The sequence below is a fragment of the Taeniopygia guttata genome, chromosome 8, assembly GCF_048771995.1.
Source record: "Taeniopygia guttata chromosome 8, bTaeGut7.mat, whole genome shotgun sequence".
NCBI lineage: Eukaryota > Metazoa > Chordata > Aves > Passeriformes > Estrildidae > Taeniopygia > Taeniopygia guttata.
The window spans coordinates 11,649,528-11,666,567 of NC_133033.1; the positions used below are offsets into that span (position 1 = coordinate 11,649,528).

General features: G+C 35.7%; 1 protein-coding gene across 4 annotated transcripts in view; it reads right to left on the minus strand.

The window, feature by feature from the left end:
• ZZZ3 (zinc finger ZZ-type containing 3) overlaps positions 1-17,040 on the minus strand; it is a 55,754-nt gene that overhangs the window by 2,905 nt on the left and 35,809 nt on the right. For 3 of the 4 annotated variants that reach the window (XM_030279508.4, XM_030279509.4, XM_030279512.4), the window contains 8 exons: positions 11,049-11,187; positions 9,522-9,669; positions 9,322-9,440; positions 8,954-9,025; positions 8,682-8,783; positions 7,651-7,746; positions 4,402-4,554; positions 1,477-1,611 (listed from right to left, as the gene is read on the minus strand). In XM_030279508.4, the coding sequence (XP_030135368.2) occupies positions 1,477-1,611; positions 4,402-4,554; positions 7,651-7,746; positions 8,682-8,783; positions 8,954-9,025; positions 9,322-9,440; positions 9,522-9,669; positions 11,049-11,187 (964 nt within the window). The remainder of the gene's footprint in view (positions 1-1,476; positions 1,612-4,401; positions 4,555-7,650; positions 7,747-8,681; positions 8,784-8,953; positions 9,026-9,321; positions 9,441-9,521; positions 9,670-11,048; positions 11,188-17,040) is intronic. The other variant, XM_030279511.4, reaches the window with a different exon arrangement.

Sequence of the window (17,040 nt, forward strand, 5' to 3'; positions counted from 1 at the left end):
CTTTGAAAATACCAAGTTCAGAATAATGCTAGAACTGAAAAATTTGCTCCAGTTATCTGAACTTGAGAACCAAGACAGTGGAAAGCCTTCACCTTAATTTTTGTGTTCCAGCTCCCCTCTATCCTGTGAAACAGAAGTAATACTATGCCATTCATTTCATAATGAAGAAAGTAAATATTTGCAAATTGCTTGGATCATAGAGCAGTGAAAGCCATGAAAAGCCCACAAGGGATTCAATAATTCAATACTCAAAGCACAGGTTGAGTAACGTGTACTAAATGAGGCCAAAGGCTGTGCAGAACCAAAACTGCTCTCAATGGCTGCTTATTAGGCGAGGTCTGTCCAGCCCACAGACTGAATTTCCTGAGGGAAAACAGCCCATAATCACCTCATTTCTCAGCTTACTCTAATGCATAATAAAATCAAACTCAAATGCAAAGAAACTTTCAAACTTCAAATGCTTCACAACAGTATAATGTCAATTTACTTCTCAGGATAATTTTATGTAGAAAAAGCAGTTTGTTAAAGTCTGGTCTGCCTGATTAAAGTTTAAAATTCTGGGGGCAAGAAAATGCTTATTTAAAAAATCCCCACAAAATGAAACACCAAACATACCATGCCAACTAAAACCAACAAAAATAAGAAGCACCTTGGTGGTCTAATAACAAATCTGTCAGTATCAACTGACGAGGCTGGCTTAATTTTACAGTCAATTTGAATTGAACCTTGAACTATCTTTGCATTCTTATATAAATGAGTATTATAAAAAAAATCCATCTCCATAACACTAAACTAAAAAACCTGTTCCAACAGTTACAGTAACCAGTTAGACACAAAATCCCTTCCAAACCAGCAAATAAGATTTCCAGAGTGCCCTTTCTTTCATGTTGCCTATTAATGGTTGTTGCTCGGACAATACATCAGTTTAACCTAATGGTCTTTTTTTTAAATTTTACATAAACATTGCTTTATGTCCTTGCTTCAACTTCTGTCAGTTATCACTTGATGAGATTGTAAAGCTGCTACAAAACAAAACAAAAAATATTAATCTATATTACTCTTATCGAAAATCACTGTCCCTTCTTTGGCCTCAGGTGGAGGCAAAATTATTCCAAATTCATAATCAGAAAATTATCATTAATGAATCACTGTCAAAACAGAATGTGGTGTCAAATGGTATTCTATGATGATATAACAAGGCTGAAATACACGCTGTATTTTCATAATGTGGTGAGAAAAAGACAGACTATTTATTAATTTCCATATAACATCAGCATTCAGTGAAAGCTGAGCTACCACAAAGACTGAATTACGTGGGCTGTTTTTCTTGAAGAAAATGAAGGAAAACAGACTCAGTGAACAAAAACTAAGAAAACTTGCTATATTCAATGAAACCTTTTCAGGAAATTCAAACCACATTCTCTTGGAAAACTTTGACATTCCACTGAGCAACGGAAGAACATCTCTTGCACTCACCTTAAATCCCACGTGCTGCACAAACCCACTTTCTGCATGCATCTGCTGGAGTTTCTGTTTCTTCAATTTTTTAAACTCTAGCAGTTCTTTGTATTCAGGTAACTCTCGATATGTTACTGGAATACTCTCTTCATCCTGTTCAAGGTAAAAAAAAGCCAGAAAATTATTCTTACTGTAGGACTACAGTAACTAATAAGACATAATTTTTTTCCATAAATCACTATGTATGATTAACAGTGTTTAAGAAAATGATGGCATTATTCTAACATACTGGGAAAATATTTTTAAAACTGTAACATCCATATCCAGTATTAATTATCTTCTCACCTTTACTGGTAAGAATAAATGCAATGAGCAGCACCATGCCATGACTGAAAGAGCAGAACTCACAGTTATCCAACTCCCTTTATCACTTTACTGTCTCTTAACAGCTTCTAAAAACAGACTGCTATTTTTTCATAAATTATGAAGCAGTTTGTCTCCCTGCAGGCCAGTGCAGACATCTTTGCCAGAGAGGTACAAGAAATGGTTCTCTCTTTTTCAAAGACATGCAAATTCTGTTTTTTCTCACGCAGTTTCCTTCAACAAAGGTTGAGGATCTGCTATGAAAGGACAGAAGCTCTTCTTCTAGTTGAGATGCTCATTTCAAGGTAATGATTTTATTGTAGCAGCTGTATTTGGTAGATGTCACCTGTTTTTAAAGATGACAAGCCTTTACTGATGTAGAGCAGTTTTCACATCCTACACTGGAAGGAACCTTCAGGGAGGGAAAACAACTACAAGATAGTGATTAAAATTCTTCTAATGTAGCCTGAATGTGTAATTTCCATTTCTTTTTATGAGTCTGTGAAGATTGAAGACTCTGTATTATTTAGTAAGTTTATTAAAGCAAGTGAGGGAAAGAGGCTTTACTACATTTCTGAAAAGCCTTATCAATTATTTAATTGCAATTATGAACCTATATAAAGGACTAGACTGCAAACTATGAGAAAAGTTATTTTTAAATGACACAATTCAGTTGTATAGTGATAAGCTACATTCTCTTTAATATAAAACAGGGATTCACCTTCCACACGAATCTCAAAGGTTTTTCTGAGAAAAACTGCCTGTCACAAAATAACTGTATACTGAATAAAGTATGCTCTAATAGCTCCCTGTGTGGACAATTCAGTCTGGAATAGTAAATAGCTATGTTCTAGAATAACTAGACTACTCACAAAATTAAGAAATTGTAACTGAAAAGTAAATTAACCCTGTTAGGAATAGTGGGTCTTCAATTGAAAATAACTTGTTTATACCAAAATACAATTTTTCAGGAATAGTTATGACTGGTAATAATCAGGCAATTTTTTTTGTCTTTACACAGGAAAAGCATGTGGTAATTCCACTGTGAAATCAAAGAAAACAGTATTTTCCTGCTACACTGCTTTTCTTCTGCTAAATGACACAAAGTATTTTTCTCCAAGACAGTGACTGTCACTAAGCGATCTGACTTTTAACACTGGAACAGAATCCTGTGTATTCATTTTGAATATAGTTTACAATCCCTTTTTGCTTCCAAATTGTTATTATTTTACGCTGATTGTGGGATCTTTTGGGTAACTGAGCTCCCCTGTGTGTTTCTATCTTACTGAAAGCCAGAACTGTATCTATCTGGAAATGTTACTCCAATGAAGGAAGAAAAGATTATGCCACATTAAAAAATGTCACTGTGTAGCACATGACCACTATTATCGCAGCTATGGTGCCCACATTAATTATGAGTTAGGGCACCATGGCAAAACCAAAACAGTTTCAGGAAACTGTTCAGAACAATTAAAAAATATGTATTTAAAACCAATACAGAACAAAAGTATGTTAGCTCAAAAACTAGCTGCATTGCATCTCTTCTAATATGCATTTTGCTTTCTAGGCCTTTTAAAATTCTTATTGGAATATGCAAAGTTATCAGGAATGTCTGTGGATGAGCTGAAAGATCATCACAGAGAGAACACAGAAAATGAGCAAAGATGGGATTTGTGACTAGGAAATAGATAAATAAATGCAATAATTAAGGAAGACTATACAGTGCAAGTAAAAAAATTAGTAAAGAAAATTAATGGACTGATAGTGGGTCACCTCAATACTTGTGTTATGCAACAAGGTTTTCACAAGATGTCACTAGGCTCACCAAAAAAAAAAAAAATAGAATTAACTAGTCAGGTTCTTCAGTCTAAGGAAAACAGGAAAATCACAGTGATTCATACCAGCTGTGAAACTTGCCCAGCTCCCAAGCAGTAGGATATAGTCTCTCTAAAATTCTGTATGGAAATGGGAACAACGTATGTCTAAATTCTTGTTGTATTATTGCATGGGATAAATTAGGAAAGTAGTACTCTCCGTGATGTAGCAATTCACTGGGTTAGGATGTCTACTAGAATTTGCCTCTAAGAATACATAAATGTGCTTGTTGATTGACAATTCACTCTGTTAGTTCACACTTTGAAGTGGATTTTACAAAATTCATAATTAATTCAGCCAGTAGAAGATATAAAAAACCGTGATGCCAACAGCATTTGAATTTTACCAGGGCTCCATGTAACCTTTCTAAAATACATCTTTAACCAGAATCTCATCTACATGATTTTCAAACCTCTCTCATGCCAGATCACTTACTAAAAATATGCAACTAGAACTTCTTTGAGATATTTCAGGATAAAACTGTTTATGACTTACAAACTTCCTTCCTGATTTGGTCTAAATTCTTTGCTGTCAGAGGCTGTTATATTAATATCATATTTATAATTCAAAATGGCTCATGAATCTTTTTACAATTTAATACTTCCTTGATGGTATTTTATGGTGAAGATGCCATATCTATTAAACACTAAACAAGGTCAAAGTGACAGCAAGCAAGACATGCTCTGACTGATTGAAATGACATACCGATACTTCCTCTTCTGCTGCAGTGTCCATATGGCTGTGAAAACTGCATCTGTCATCATCTTCATCCATATAAACTGGAGGTTCATGAGATGTCATGAAAGTTGAAGGTTTGAAAAGATGTTTATTTAAAGGATGTTGCCGTCTACTTGATGACTACAGTGAAAAAATGGTATATTTTTAAAAACATTCCTTGGCTATTATTTAAATAATCCTCATTGATAAAATTTTGCCTGAAATTTGTTCTTTCACATGAAATAATCTGTGATGTTTCCAGTATCATGGCCTCCCACAGCTGCAGCACTTCTCCCACATAACAAGTGGAATCCAATGAACAGTGCAATACTTTGGTAAAAATGCAGCAAAGAAAGAGCCCTTACCAGAAAACCCCAACCATCTCAACAAGTGAGACTGACAGCAAGAGTAAAACAGAAAGTAAGGCTGTTACAGTTTTGAAGACTGAGGACCAGAGAGCAAAAATATTATGAAACTTCCAACAGTGTGTGAGACTAAGCAAGGAAGTAATTTTGCACAGGTCCTAGAGACAAAAGGTCCACACTTGACACGTATCAACTTCTTATACTTGTGCCTTAGAAAAAAAATAAACCAAGTCTAGACCTATTGTCCTGGTGCAGGAGAGATAAAGCAATTCATTGCAATAAGAAAAGGATTCTTAAAGTTAGAAAGAAATGCTCTCTAAAGGTTTTCATTGCCACTGCATGAAAAAGGAACATAAAAAACATTAGATGAAATAAATTACTCCATTAGTGCACATCTAGAAACTTTCAGCTTTAATACTGTCTGAAGGGGTAGAATGATGCCAGTTTTATAAGAGGTTACTTAAAGGCACTCAGCCCCTATTACTTATTCCCCAGTGGGAGAATATTAAATATCAAAAAGAAGAATTTGGGGTGAATGAAACTGACTCAACTCCTTACTTAGCTGCTTTCCAGACTAGCAGTTTGACATTTAATGTCAAAACTTACATTCCTCAACTTAAAAAACCCCTACAGAGTAAATCAAAAAATGTAAGCATGAAAAGTGTTTTTTCTAACAATCATAAAAGTGAGGATTGTTTTATACAGTGCCTAGCAGCTAAAGCAAAAGGAATGCTTGCAATAGTTAGTACTTTCTCCTTTTTTTTAGCAAGAGCTTTTATCCCAAAAGGGTCCTATATCCTATATTACAATACAACCCTTGATCTCTAAAGAGGGATGTAGCATTATTTTACAGCTGTGCACAGTTTAAAAACTAAAGGCACAGATGACACCAGTGATTTAGATGGAATGCATCTATGCAGACAGAATTACCAGGAGGAACTGAGATTAACTCTGTTCAGTCTTAATGGAAGAGATGAAGTCTGTAGTAACAACTGGAAGGTCGTGCCTCTGATCTGCAGAGCTTCTACAGTGCAAAAACAAGAATTTCTTCTAAGATTAATGTACTGTAACTATCGTGTTGAATTTTTCTGCCCGTGTTCTGGTGCTTTTATGATTTCCTTTAAGATTTCAAACCTCTCTAAAATTCATCCACGTACAGACGGCATTTCAGCCTGAGCTGACACAGTGAGTTACATTTTCTGTTAAAAAACTGCATTCAATACCAGATCTGGAGTCAGGAAAGGAAAACTGTGACTATGCTTATACAGCAGCACTGCCATGCATAACAGTGCTGTTACCTACAAACTGAACTGAGGATTTGAGTTCTCTTCCTTTGGTGAAGAATGAACTAAAATACTACTTTAAAGCAGACAGTTAAAGATCATTTTCCCTGTGGGAAATATATCTCTAGATTAGACTTAAAAGCAGGTACTCTAATGATATTATATAAGGATTAAATTGAAAATGATAAACCATAACTGAAGAACTGAACACTAGAGTCCTAAGTCTCTGATCCAGTTTTATTTTCACCAGAAGTAGGTAATGGTCATACAGGAAAATAAACTGATGCACCCTGCTTAATTTCCAGTGCCATTAGTTAGAAAAGACATATGCCATATGAGTAGATATACAAAGTTAACTTCAATAAGATGTTCAAAAAGTGAACAGGCTACTAACCCCTCCAGTAACCATTTTAAAAAAGCATCCTGAACAATCCCTGTGGAGAAATGCAAGTATTTTCTTGTGAAGCATCCCTTTTGACACAAATCTTTACATTAAATATATCTATGTTTCTTATTTTCCCATAGGTATGTGCTTTAAGTATTAGCATCCAGTTTTCAAACTTCTGTTACTGGCAATAAAGCAGATACACTGCAGTTACACTGACTCAACATGAAAATTAGGAGAGGCAAGACCCAGGCTTCCAACAGCCCTTGCACTTCCTTTCTGCCACATTATACCTCCATTGGAGACCTGGGAGTGACTAACCTGGTATGGTGCTGCCAATCTGTGCTCTAAGCAGACAGCTCTATTAGCAGGCTGACAGCTCAATTTCTCCACGGGGAGAAACTTTTGGTTCTAACCTTGCAAAGAACTAAATCTGTACGTTTGCCTTTTTGTGGAATCAATGGAAAGTTTACTCTATACTCTATTATTTATCAGAAAACATCATGTATACCTGGATGCAAACCAGTAATGTTATTCCACAAAATGGCACTGTAAGGGGTTTTGAAGAAGTTTTGTAAATACTGAGTAAACTAAAAAAAACCCAAACCCAATAAATAAAACCCCCATGAAACTTGAGGCTGTCCTATTTTACTGTCTATTACTGGACCTTATTAGTACCCAAGAGCACCTTAAAGATTATTTAAACCAAAATCTGTGACTGATGTGCACATAAATTGTCTTTTGCAAATTAAGATTGTTTGGGACCATATTTTTTCTCATCCATTCCAGGATCAGAAAAACACTGTATTTTAATGGACATTTCAGTCTTATGCCTATGCTTGAGCTATTTCAGCATGCTCAATTATACATCATTTTCTGTGGTTTTATTAATTAGAAGATCAGTGTACAGTATGAATTATAGGGCTTCTTATCTTCTTCCAACAAGGTTTTCATTGTCACTTCCTGATCAGTTAAATTTACAAACGAGGAAGAAGTACCCCAAGACCATCATTGTACCACACCTCACCTTCCCAAGAGCTGTCATTGGGAAACCAGAATTACCATCCAATTCACTCCATAGTGCTACTGGCAAAAGGATTACTTCATTAAGTAACTCTATTAATCTACTCAAAATATTACTGATTCCAACTCAACTTCCACATAAATGCAAACAGAAACACAGGATTCTATATTATTGTCTCACCTTTTTGGAATATAAATATAAGTTTGGTGTTCTTCCTGGAACTGGAATACCAGCTTTAGTCAGTTTAATAAAATATTTCTGCACTCTACTGGCAACCTAGAAAAAACCAACATGCAACAATTCAATGTCAAATGAAATGTAATTGGTCTTCAAAGTTTTTCCAGGGTTGCTACATTGATTGAGAATATCAGGAATGATATTGTGACAGCTACTCTAACCAGTACCTATCTTGCAGCGCTGCATGTGTACTATTTCGAGGTGCTTTTGACAGCTTTCAATGAAAAAAATTACCGTTCTTTAAAAATAGAAAGAAGGTCTTGCACAAATTGTGATAGAAAGAACTTCAGTAGTTTGCTTCCTGCTGCAGCTAAACTCATTCTTAGCAATGCCAGATATGTTATCCATGGTTAGCACACAGAAAGTAGGTTTCCATTTTTCCATTTCCATGAAATAAGCATGTCTATTTTTTCAGATATGGAGAAATATAGATATGATCACAAATGAGGAAATCCAGTATAATGAAGCACTTAATTATATTTTTATTTGAAAGTATACAAATAAAATAAAAGAAATTAAAATACTGTAAACACAGAACATCAGCATTTTTTACTTCTGGTCAAAATGAAGAAATTTTGTCATCTTAGGGAAAAAATTCCAATCAGTCAGATGCAGAAATACATGGTGTCTCCTCATCTGTGTCCTTCTTCTGTCTGTGATATTTACATGTCTGTCCATTCTACAGTACAGAGGTGCAGGAAATTGGGCACTACAGTGTAACTCAGTCTGAGCACAGTTGGGTTTCACTATGCTTGCTGTACAGAATTAAATTCATGTTTTCAAGATCTAATGAGCAATTAGGGGCACATTTAACATTCCATATTTGAGATCCATTGTTATTGGTGAAATGCAGGTCCTGCTGCTACATTCTTAAGATGAAGTGATTACTGAAAATATACTGAATTTTCTTTACTGATATTAAAAAAATAGAAGTGAAGATAAGGGATTACTTCTCAAAGTGTTTTACATGTTACCTGCTTTGCTGTTCTATTTCCCAGTTCATCTGCAATCTTCTGCCACCGTCGGGACTCCACCTCCTCTGGTGGATACTTCAAAAGCAATTGCTCAAGTTTTTTCTAAATTAACAACAAAAAGGAATAAATACATTTTTCTAAGTACAAGTATGAGCTGTCAAGTATCTAAATACACGTGATTCTGATCTCCCAAGTGCTATAAACATTATCACACAATTTGCTTTTATGCTCATGTATGTTGCCACAGCTACAAAATTAAGAGTTCCCTGTACCTGTTCCTCTACAGTCCACAGCTGGTTAAAAGTTTCAGGTTTGGTCTCATCACACAGTCGCCCTCTTATCATCTGCTCAAATACAGGACAGAAAATGGAACATATATTTAGAAAAATTATAGCAGGGATAATTGATTTGAACTCTCTTCTTACTTAAGTTAAACCAAAACCAAACCAAAGCATGAGATTTCAAAACAAAATTTGCAGAGATCAAAGTTTAGTTCCAAGATTTGAGTACAGGAATGGCATGTCATCACCAACATGAACATGTGAAGTAACAGTTAAGACAGATTCGATACTCAAAAGAGGAAAAAATATTTTAAAACTACTATTTTGTGATTTTTTTTTCTTTCCTTTTGAACAACTACCTGTGGACGACTGTTTGTGGAACCTTCTGGACCATCACTTAAAGGCAAGACAGAGTATGAAATAGACTCTCCATCCTTCTTGGGATCCAAAGGACTTTTTGGTCTTGCAGGGATACCTACTGTAAGCAATACAAAGGAAGAATTATTCAACTTCCACACTGGTCATGTCTTTCTTGTAATATATGCCCACTTTCTTTTACCTTTGTCAAAAATCAGCTTCACTCTCCGACTGTTACGTTTTCGGTTTTTGAATTCTCTCTCAAAGTTTCCAAGGCTAGTGGTGTATTGGTCCCAGGCAATCTCAGGGAGCTGAACAACTCTCTGAGGAAATGGAAGACCCATGTCAACCTGAAAAAAAAAGTAAAAAGCAGTATTTAATGCAATCACCTTATATTCAAACCAAAATCTATAAATACTGAAATGCTCCAAAACCCAATGCTGCTTTTTATTTGACAGAGGAATGGAAAACCAGAATTTCTGAAGTGCCATGCAGCACAGTTTTTTTAAAGAGAAGGTGAGATCTTTCAAGAATTATACACAACAGTGCACATGAAATATGCAGCGGCACGGTCAATGATGGCTTATTTAGCATAAAATTTTAAAGTGTGCATTTCATAGCTGAAATCAAGTGTTTGACACTTCAATAACCTGCTTCTGACTGTCCTTTATTACACATACCATTAGCTCAAGATGTGCACCTTTCTTAACCCAGGAACCCCCAAAAATCAGAGTTTTATCATCTGATACCTCAACTCCTCCCATCAGAGAAATCTATGCCTACTTTGCACTCATTTTGCTGTCTTCTGCCTAGAACAAAACTGTTGCAAAGCTCAACTCTTTATTCAAAGGTCAACTGCAAGACTATCATTCATATGGTACTTTTTGGACAAAAGTACACCAGAGTACTTGAGACTGTAATTAGTATTTCCCCATAAAATGACTATCAAATGCAACACTCTTACATCATGCATACTATTAACTCATCTCAAACCTTAAAAGAAAGACAACTACTGAAACCAAGGGGCTTACATGTGGCCCAGGTATCTACAAAGCTAGGAAAATAGAACCATGACTTCATTCTTCACTGAAATACATGTTGCTATCACACTAGAAGGTAACTTGTTTGCCACTGGTAGATGCTGCAGTAATACAGGATTCAAGCTGAAAACATTTTTTTCAGTATTCCTGTTACTACAGGGGTTTTTAAAGATTGAAAAGAAAATGTTCCCTTACAGAAATGGATTCTCCTCTATCAGACAATATTCTGTTCTGTTATCTGTAACTCATGTATGTTTTCTAGTGTTCCCTTTGGGTTTGGAATATAGGCAACATTTCCTGCCCTTTAAATATACCCTACTGAATTCATTTGAAGCACAACATTTCCTTTCTCAAATGAGAAAGATTAGAATTTTTTGGTCTGATACTTCCAGTCACCTGCAGACTTCAAGTTACCTTAAAATGCCTACACTATTATTAGAAATTTAACAATTACATTTCTACATACAAAAAAAAAAAGGGAAAGGAAGAATATCTGATAAAATCATTGAAGACCTATGTCTCACAGATCTAATAAAAAGCAAAGAGCTATTTTTGCTCAGCAGTTAAAAGATTTTAAGCTCATAATTTTTATGCAAGTATATATATCTATTCTTCAATTTCTACAGAGGCTGAAGTACTAGTTGTTAAAAAAAATCCAAGGAAGACTTAGGAAAAGTCCATAGAAATACCTTCTTCTGGAGTCTTTCCACAAATCCAATAGGATCTTTCAGTGCTTCTCTCTGGTGTCTGCCTAAACTTTCAAGGTCTTGAACTGCTTGAGTACGTTGAGCCTCCAGTACAGCAATCGTCTGTAACAGTCTCTGATAACTACAGAGACAAAGGAAAACATCTCACTGCAATTGCCTTTAAAAGTGACACCCCCCACCTAAACACTAGCCATGGTTATCTAAAAGAACCTACCAGATTTCACAACTTATCTGAATCATGTAATAAACATTTTTACTGAATTAAAGTAAAAATAAATTAATTTTAAGACTATATGAATTGATATAACCCATAGGGGAAAATATATTTAACTTTCCAATGGCTTCCTTTAAACCTGTAAATTCTACAGTAGCTGAAACAATATGGTATCAGGGACAATCTATATTCATATTCTCAATAGCTGTAACCAACAGCCTTTGCTTACAAAGTTAAATATACCACAAACAAAATGAGCTAATTTCTCTTCACTTCAACATAAGCTTCCTTCTACCCCAATACAAGTGGCTACCACAGAATTGTAACATTTCCCTCAACCATCCAAGCGCTGGACAGGAATGGTTTATAAACACAGCATCTTGCAGAAGCCCCATCTTAGAGCAGAATAGGAGAATCGTTTTTGAAATGTAACAACAAATCAAGGAATAAGTAATTTGCAAAATAAATTCAAACCAGCTTCCCCTAAGAATACAGAAGCTGAATGAAAATGTCAGTGTTCTCTCAAACGTGCCACCCCAGAGTGACAGACAATTTGGAGCGCCTGTTTAACAGACACCTCTGAGCGTCACTGGTGGGACTGTCATGCTGTACCCAGTAACGTGTGCATTCCAAACTGGTTTGCATAAAGCTAACTCAGACTCAGGAACCCATAAGAGATTTTAGCACAGCCTTTAAAAAACAGTTAACTAATACCTTTTACCAGCTTTAAAGTTACAGTTGCCCACTTCAGTTTCTGAAATCCCATAGCTACCCATGGCCCCTGTTCTTGCAAATTATTATGTATTAGCTTTTTTCATGTCAATGTTTTCTGACATTTAATATTATACAACTGTAATTTAGTTCAGCACAAAATACACATACTAAAATCAGGTAAAAGCTGTTCACTACTACAGTATTCCAGCACATTTTCTTTGTATTCCCTTGTTGCTAAAACAAAGACAAGCCTGGCACAATGAATTCCATGAATTCCATGTGTACTACCGAAAAAATCCAATGGTTACTGAGGTAATTCAAGTTTTTCAATTGACTGCACTAATAATTGGGTAAGCCTTTAAGTGGAAGGAACTAAACAGTCTTAAGGCAAAATACAGGCTTCGTACCTTCAAATATTTAAGTTTCTACCTGGACATTAAACTGCTGCCTCTCCATGAGAAAAGTAATTTTCTTTACACTCAAATGCAACATTTACAAACACAGAATATAGCTATATTTTCTGAAGTTTGAAACTAAAATACTGAGCTTGTTTAAAAACAATAGGACAAGATTCTGTTATGAATTTATTACTGCATACATTCAGATTTACATGGAAGCAAGACCTAAAATGCTTGTTTATTAGGCCATTAATATTGAACAATACTGAATATTTTCACTACTGGGAAAGTACTCTAGTTTCTTCTAATCAAAATAACTCTGCATAAAGCAAGATAATTAATGTGGCTATTCTTCAGCAGGTGAAAAACTAACTCCAGCAACAGCTTCTAAAAGCTGAGACAGCAGCATGGATCAGGTTGTTCTAGGATGGCTGTGGATGAAGGTTTTCACCCAGACCCTGCCCACAGCACGTGTGAGCCAGGGAAATCAAACAGGTGCCAACAGATGCAGCTGCAACAACACAGAAGAGCTTCAGGATACCTGGGGAGAGGATTTACACTGGACAACAAAAAGCCTGTTTCCATCAGCAGGTGCCCAAACTTGTGTTAACAGAGGCTCAGCAGCTGCACAAATTTGCACCTAAGAAAAAGGCAGGTATTTAACTTTTTAGTCTTGAGCCATTTTACTTCACTTCTTCAAAATGTGTTTAAGCAATTGATTTTCTAAATTAAATTGGGAAAAAAGTAATAATTTCATTTAAAACATGTAAATACATAGAAGTAAAAAGCAACCAAATGTTGGAGATTTAAATGAAGGGATAATTTAATGATGTGTAAAGGGAAGAAAAGAAATAATCTTAATGAGGTAGCCTTAAATAATTTAGTTGGAATGGAAAGAAATGAATTTACATTTGGGGAAAAGTAACACAAAACCAAGAATGTCAGGATCATTCAAAAAACATGTCGCATGATATTGATCTGTGGCTACAGAGTAGCACTATAATTTGGGAAAAGGGGTTTTTGAACCTATTTATTGTTCAGAGTAAAAGGTTTCCCAGAACTTTTTCATACCTCTATTAAGATATGGATTAACTTGGAGCTATTTCCCATATTCAGTTTTTATGAATTAATATATTCTGAAGCCCAAGAAATAAGACTGCAGTTTTATCAAGTGAGTATCAGAAGTACTGAAATACACAAAAATAGGGATTTTTGGCTTTTTCTTTGCCTGGGAAAAAACCTGAAAATACTAGTCCTGAAATACATAGTCTGCATACTCCATATTCTGGTACTTGCTCCAGCACTGCTTTCTCCCCAAACCACTGCACATCCCTTTCAACTTCCACAGGACTGTTTTGTGAGCTGCATGTCTGCAAATGTTAAGTTTTGAACAACTACTATTTCCACAGGTTTGTACAGGTTCTCTCACCCTGTATGACTGTAATAAAGCCAAATATTTATCTGAAAAAGCAGCAAGCTACATAAAAACACAAACACACTGAGCCCTTTCTTGAACCCTCTGTCAATTCTGGCCTCTTAGCCTCAAATGCTACCATAATGCTCCTGCTGCATTATGCAAGAGATCATGTGAATGAATAATTTCCAGTATTTTAAAAAGTGGTTAACAATTCTACTCTCTATCTTTCCAGATTCTTTGTACATATGCACAATTCTGATCCAAGCTACCTCCTGCAGTAGTGTTAAAATTCTCCAAAATTGAAAAAGTCTTTATTAAAAGAAAACGTAGTTCATTAATCTGCTGCAAAGCCAGCTCCACCCTTCCATGAGGCACTCAAAGAGCAACCACCTCTACATCATACAGCATATAATTTTGCATCATTTTGTCCAAAAGACCTGTCAGGAATTACCAAGGAAAATTATCCCACACCCTTTGCCAAAACCAAACACTCTTGAGTAAACTCACAGACAGGTTCCCTTCCACTGAGCGAAGTTACATTTTCCTTAGGGCTAAATACTAATTTTCTAGCACATACAAAACCCAAAGCAGTTTTCTTTGCAGGAAAATTTTCACTCCAGAGAATGTAATTGTGCTTCCACAATCCCAGATTCGAAACACCCTTGCAAGTTCTTACATCATATTAATTGCCAGGAATCTTCTGGATGAACACTTAAATCATTCCCCCTAGCACAAAAGAGCTTCAGAATCTCTGCTGAAACACCTTGATTAACATAGGGTTTGAGGGACCAATATTTCAAAAAGGAAAGCTGCTTCTTACAGATTGACACCAATCAGCAGAAATTCCTGCTGATTCAGTTTTTCCTTTGCAGTGATAAGTATTCCACTCTTTTGGACTGCTCCATGAAGTATTTTCACAGAGCAGAGCCAGATTTCTGGAAGTCATGCCATAAGCAATTAGTTCTTACATAATTAATTTCCATGAATCTTGTTCTAACAGTGATTAGGGACACAGCAGCCTCCTCTCTTGCCTGTGACAAAACTTAAGAATAGCACCAGCTATTGCCTTAGTGAGACCAAGGCCCATTCTGATCCAGTTTGCTGAGATCTACTTTCAAAATGCCTCTCCCCTCCATTCTTTCCCTTCCAACAGCATTTACATTTCCAAATCAGAGGACTCAAGAGTCACATCACAGATTTTAGTTTCTCTGTGTCAGGACCCAACAGAAAACTTTAGAAAACACTCTATGAATATGGAATCAATATGCCTTAATAACGGCATGTTTCTCAAGTTAACTCTTTTTTTAAATACTAAATAACTTGACACTGATCTATAAAAGGGGCCACATCTTTCAGAATTTTTGAATAAATAATTTCATTTTTACAGTAAGAGCCTGTCAGTCACAAAGTCCCTCCATGGCTTCTGCAGGTCTCCTGTCCCTTGAAGAGAACGTCCTTAGTCGAATGAGTGATGTAAGCAACTAATTTTAACTTTTAGGCAGCTAAATCAAATTAGCTGGGGAAATAAAGGGGCTGTTGACAACACTCACACCAATCAAAAAAAACACCAACTCAAAATCATTAGCTAAAGTCACTTGAAATTACTTTGGAATGTAGTACTACATTCCAAAGTACACTTGGAACTACACTTGCATTACATCACTCAGTACCTTGTGAAGATATGTACTTTGATACCTAATTAAAAAGTGATTTATCCTCTTGACTTCTAAAATGCTGTCCAGCTGGTGGTCATCAATTTCCATTCCCAAAACTAACTGCACTTCTCCAGTTATACAGTTCACAGTATGTGAAAATGTACAGTATCATCATTTCTGAGGGGCTCTGACACTAAAAACATATACCATAATTTAGAAGTACTCATTGTTCTTGTGCCGGTAGGATCTGTTTTACATGAGGGTACACACGTCTCATAATAAAACACAGCTAAAATACATGTTTTTTTAATATATATAAACCTTGTTATTTTGTATTTCCAAGTGCTAGCTCTGACACAAAACTGGTTATTAGTCACCAGGAGGATTTGAACAAATCTTTGTTTCATTGCCATCTGCTGGCACTCCAGCAAAGTACAGATTACAACCTGCTCAACCCAGGTCATTTATTCCTCTGGAATTTGATCTACTAACAGCAATTAAAAAAAAATTTTGCATCCTTCATTAGATGCTAAGATGAGAAAGTATTGGATATTAAAATGTAAAGACTGTAAATTATGTAGGAAAAGGGAAAGATTAATTGCACTTAGAATTTCCAAGTCACCCAAGGAGCTGTAGTTAAAGAAATTGGCTCCCTGGAGAAACCTGTGAATCAGATCAAACACAACCCTGTCATTTCAAAGAAGTGTGTTTTTTTGTTTAGGCTTAGTTTGTTTGAGTTCAGAAATAAGAGAAAATGCTCCCAGCTCCTAAGCTTGGCCAGAAATCTTTGCCAGTGTCACAACACAGTAATTACAATACAGTAATTTTGACACTGCAGAGTTTCTTGCAAGTTATTCTGATGCATAATTAAGATTTTAAAAAATCTCTAACTGCACTCTGGAAGTCTGGGATTCAATGCTGAATGTGTAGAGCACACAACAGCGATGAGAAAGCACAAGAGACTGATGCAGAATGGCCCTTTTTTGATCTCCCTTCAGAAACAGGAAAGAGTTTAAGGGTATAATCAATAAGAGCATACATATATCAACCCCTGTCAGGGCTTGTAAAAGCACCTATGCCTGGAGGAAGCAGCATATGGTGGATTTTTACCTACCTAATGCTTAGACTCTATGACCAAGGTAATCTACTTACAGGCTTTTCTGCAACTCCTTAGTGAACTGCTTTCTACTCTGGCTTAACCTCTTTACACATACTGTCATTTACTGCACTTTCACTATGCATATTTAATATTCATGCTTCAAACATCCTAAAGTATTTCAAAGGTAAGTAAATAATTAAACTGCATCTCTTTGTTATATATTAAACAACTAAAGTACACATTATATGGCTTCTTCAAGTTTACTGAGCCACTCTCAAAAGAATGGAACACAAAGTACTATTTCTGAATGTCAGCCTCACACCTATTTAAAACAAAACAGAATTAACCCAAACAGCACATTTTTTAAAGGACAGTTTTTAAATACCGACAAATTCTAAGGTAAAAAAGCAAATCATACTGCAGCAATTTACCTAGATGCAAAAGAACTATTTTCCACTCAAATTTTACCTTTCAACC